Genomic DNA, 3,805 nt, shown 5'->3' with positions numbered 1-3,805 from the left:
ACTCATAATTTTTTATACTTATAAGTAATTTTTTACTTTATTAGTATATTTTAAGTTATGAAGAATATTTTACCTAGGAAAAAAATTTAACTTATAACTAATTTTTTAGTTATAAGTACATTATATATAAATTTTTAATTACTGTATTTTTTATTTATAAGCAATTTTTTTACATATAATTTAAATTTATTTTACTAAATTATTGTTAAAAAAAATCCTGATTTAGTCAATTGAAAAATGCATACACTAGGTTTGGATGGTTTTTAAAGTACCTAATGCCCCCAAAACTATAAAGCACGAATTTTCTCACCTTTCGTAAACTTTGTCAACAAAAAATGATGAACCAAATATAATTTAAAAGAAAAACACGATTATCATAAGCCGGTTCATAAGCCAAAATAACATTAACGAACATTGTTAAAGAGTGCATTTTATTCCCAACGACAAGCTTCATCTTCTTAAGGATAACAACATAACAGACAATCCATGAGACGCATACCACACAATATTTACAGAACTCGAGATTTCCAAACAGCACACGTTTATCTGATCAATCTGTTTTTCATTGTCATCAGCACTCAGTATCCTCCCTGTATAAAGGCGTTCAAGCGGTTCAACTCCTCCCGATACTCGCTCACCACAGCGCGAACCACATCTCCAATGGAAACCATGCCAATCATACCACTATCATTAATCACCGGAATGTGTCTAATACGGTTATCTGCAAATCAGAGTTGAAAATTACATTCTAATTTTCCCTTAACACCAATAATCAATTGCAGTTGCTGCATTCGATTCACTTTATCTGCATGAGTAGCAGGTATACCTGTCATTAGTTGCATTGCCTTCAAAACTTTGGTATTTGGTGTTACCGTGATAAGCTTGTTCTACAATAGCCAACCATAAGAGTTCAGAATCTCACATTTTTACCATCATTGTAAGAAAGACCATAAGAACATTAACTAGGAAGTGAAAGTACTAAATTTCAGAGATTTTCTTGAAGGAACTAGCTGGGATTACCTCTTCAGTCATAATGTCCCCAACTTTTGTCGACTTTGACGATCTTCCTTGTACGATGATTTTCCTTAGGTAATCTGGGAAAACATTAAGAGAACGTCATCAAAACAAAATTGTGGGAATCGGCACTTGCATACACCAAAGATGCATCCTCCAATGCTATATAAGTTCCCAGGTAAGTAATTCTGAGGGACCTTATTTCAGCTTATAATCCGTTTGGCAAACTAATAATTAATTTATAAATGGTCAAATTTCATTGTCAACAACACATTCCAATGGACCCACAAGTATTATCCATTTATCCACAACTCATTTCTATTTATTTATGAATTAAATCATTTTATAAATTCTTTAATGGAGGCTTAATTTATAGAAGTTTGGTCAATTATCAGTTTGTAATTAAATCGAAAAATCTTGTAAGCAAAATTCTTGAAACAGTAGAAATGCTCAAGAACTGCAACCCTTAAGCATCATCTGGAATGACCTCACAAGCATCAAAGAATACATCATAGACTCGACACGTGCAAAAAATCTGTTCGATCTACAATCTATAGTTTCTTTTGCGGATCTCCAAATTCACGATCTCAAAATAATGCACCTGAGAAATGACTGCAACAAATATTTACCAGAATATAGGTCACTGAACAAGGACAATTAACATTTTTGAGCTGTTTTCAGGGATAAAAGTGAGTAGTTCATTACTTATGCATGGATTATACATATACCACACAAAATCTAATCTTATTAAGTAACAACTTGGTGGGATCAACAGTTTAGATTTAGCTATACAAGGGCATTACATATGTCCGACCTATGATCTAAGGATTCTCAATTTGAACCCAAGAATTTAAACTTTACCTCTTTCAGTAATAATGCCAGCAATTGACTCTTGCTCCCCAGGTTTAACGACAACCAATGCTCCAACATTGTGCTGTGTCATCTGCAGTTGATAATTTCAAGATAATCATGTTAGATTCTACTCACATTGACAAAACAATGTATCAAATATACTAATAAAGAACATATGAATTTAGTCAAACTCAGACGAGAGCTTCTATTGAATCAATTGTCAATGGTACATACAGACTTCACAGCATCATACACAGAGTCGTCTGTTGTGCACCAAAGCCAGGACCCGTCAGCATTTTTCCCCTTGGTTTTTAGAATGTCAGAAATTATGGTGCTTTCAAAACCCTGCTCATCGATACTAGCAGCTTGAGCTGACTCATGACGAGCAAACAGAAGAGACCGCGTGGCTGGATTCACCAGCCGCACGTGTTGTAGAACAGCATTCTTGAATACACTTCCGTGTGAGTAGATCGATCGAATTCCTCCTTGCATACTGCCTAAAATGAAAGAAGTTCACGTTGAAGATCAGAAAACATCAAAGTTCATCTAGTTAACTCAGCAGCTGTTCTGCTCAAAGAATAGTGAACAGAGCAGCTTTTCTATATACAAAGACACAAAAGTTTAATCATATGCCAGCACATTTATCCTGAAACTACTATGTACACAAGCCAATTTAATGCATTGTTTGCGAAGTGTTGACTAACGAAATCGAAGTTTGGCCAAAGAATTAAGATGCAAATGTTTTATAAAGAAAAATAACCCAAAAAATTAATGTCGAAACCACTCTACTAGTATTCAAGGTAAAATTCATTTTGGAAATCAGAAGTATGGAGCTTAATTGTTGAGTATAAACTAATTATCTCCTCAGAAACAGCCCTTCTTTTGGCATGTAAAGCAGACTTCTCTACATGTAAACTGCATCGATAGATAAACAGAAGGGTATCTATATGTTCCACAAATGATTCATAAAAGTAATTTTTTTCTAAGAACTATCACCCATATAATCACCAAATCTAAGACACTTACTAAGAAGTAAATAGAACTGATACTGTTACAGTACAGTTTAACATGCTTGCTTAAAACTGCAAATTTCAAAGGGATTCTTTCATTTTTACTTAGGGCCCCTGTCTATATCTGTTACACATCTCCATATAAAGGACCTCAAACAAGTTTTCGAGCCACTAACCATTTTCCAAAACATCTAAGACTATTTTTCTTGAATATACAAGAAACCCACATAAAATTAGTGCTTTTTTTCACGCAAAAAACACAAAATATACAAGATTCATTAAACCCTTAATGTCTTCACAAGAAAATATATAAAAACATCGGATCAGGAGCAGATTACTGAAACTGTGACTGAACAAACTAACCTGAGTTGAGATATCTCTTGAAGAGGGTTCAGTCCTACAAAAACAGAGAAAAGAGCAAAAGACTAGGGCTTTCAGTTAAATCTGCCCAAGTTTATAGCCAGCTTTCAATTAATAAACCTAATTTTTATCACTCCTTTATAAAATATTTTATATTGGGGAGTCCTTGCATAAAGCACACTCGTAAGCTGCCACTGGCACATGGTAGTGGCATTCATGAAGGGATCATGACCAAAGCAGTGGCCGCCATGTGTATGTGTCTTCACATGCATGACATGATACACTCACGAAGTTTAGCCTTTTTGGGCTCCATTTTAACCGAAATACATTTTTATTTTCAATCATACATTCTCTAATAAAATAATATTACGCGTAAATTCAATTTTTTTAACCACAAATATTTAAAAAAATCACTATATCAAGATACATTTTTTCCAAAAATAACTATTGAATTTATTATTAAATCCAACGATGATTAAGACATGTCTACTTGTGCCAGAAAATGGCAAAACAATGATTGATGAAAGAAAATTTAGGAGAGACTAATGTGTGCAAAAATTTATGGGCCA

General features: G+C 33.6%; 1 protein-coding gene across 1 annotated transcript; it reads right to left on the bottom strand.

Annotated features, from left to right (window-relative positions):
• Positions 1 to 371: 371 nt before the first annotated feature.
• On the bottom strand, positions 372 to 3,436 carry LOC111399349 (CBS domain-containing protein CBSX3, mitochondrial). The gene is made up of 6 exons (XM_023026610.1): positions 3,240 to 3,436; positions 2,101 to 2,363; positions 1,876 to 1,957; positions 1,021 to 1,094; positions 827 to 887; positions 372 to 721 (listed from the first exon to the last, which is right to left on the bottom strand). Exons 2-6 carry the CDS (start codon positions 2,356 to 2,358, stop codon positions 579 to 581), a joined length of 618 nt encoding a protein of 205 aa, XP_022882378.1. The 5' UTR covers positions 2,359 to 2,363; positions 3,240 to 3,436; the 3' UTR covers positions 372 to 578.
• Between the last annotated feature and the right edge of the window lie 369 nt (positions 3,437 to 3,805).

Source organism: Olea europaea, chromosome 1, assembly GCF_002742605.1.
Source record: "Olea europaea var. sylvestris chromosome 1, O_europaea_v1, whole genome shotgun sequence".
Lineage (NCBI taxonomy): Eukaryota > Viridiplantae > Streptophyta > Magnoliopsida > Lamiales > Oleaceae > Olea > Olea europaea.
This window is presented reverse-complemented; position numbering and strand designations above follow the sequence as displayed.

Bases quoted from the DNA above. Each gene is read 5' to 3' on its own strand.
- LOC111399349 (XM_023026610.1), bottom strand. From the start codon at position 2,358: ATGCAAGGAGGAATTCGATCGATCTACTCACACGGAAGTGTATTCAAG. The intron at 888-1,020 runs GTAATCCCAGCT...TGGCTATTGTAG, and splicing joins GGGACATTATGACTGAAGAG to AACAAGCTTATCACGGTAAC. The intron at 722-826 runs GTATACCTGCTA...TCTGATTTGCAG, and splicing joins GGCAATGCAACTAATGACAG to ATAACCGTATTAGACACATT.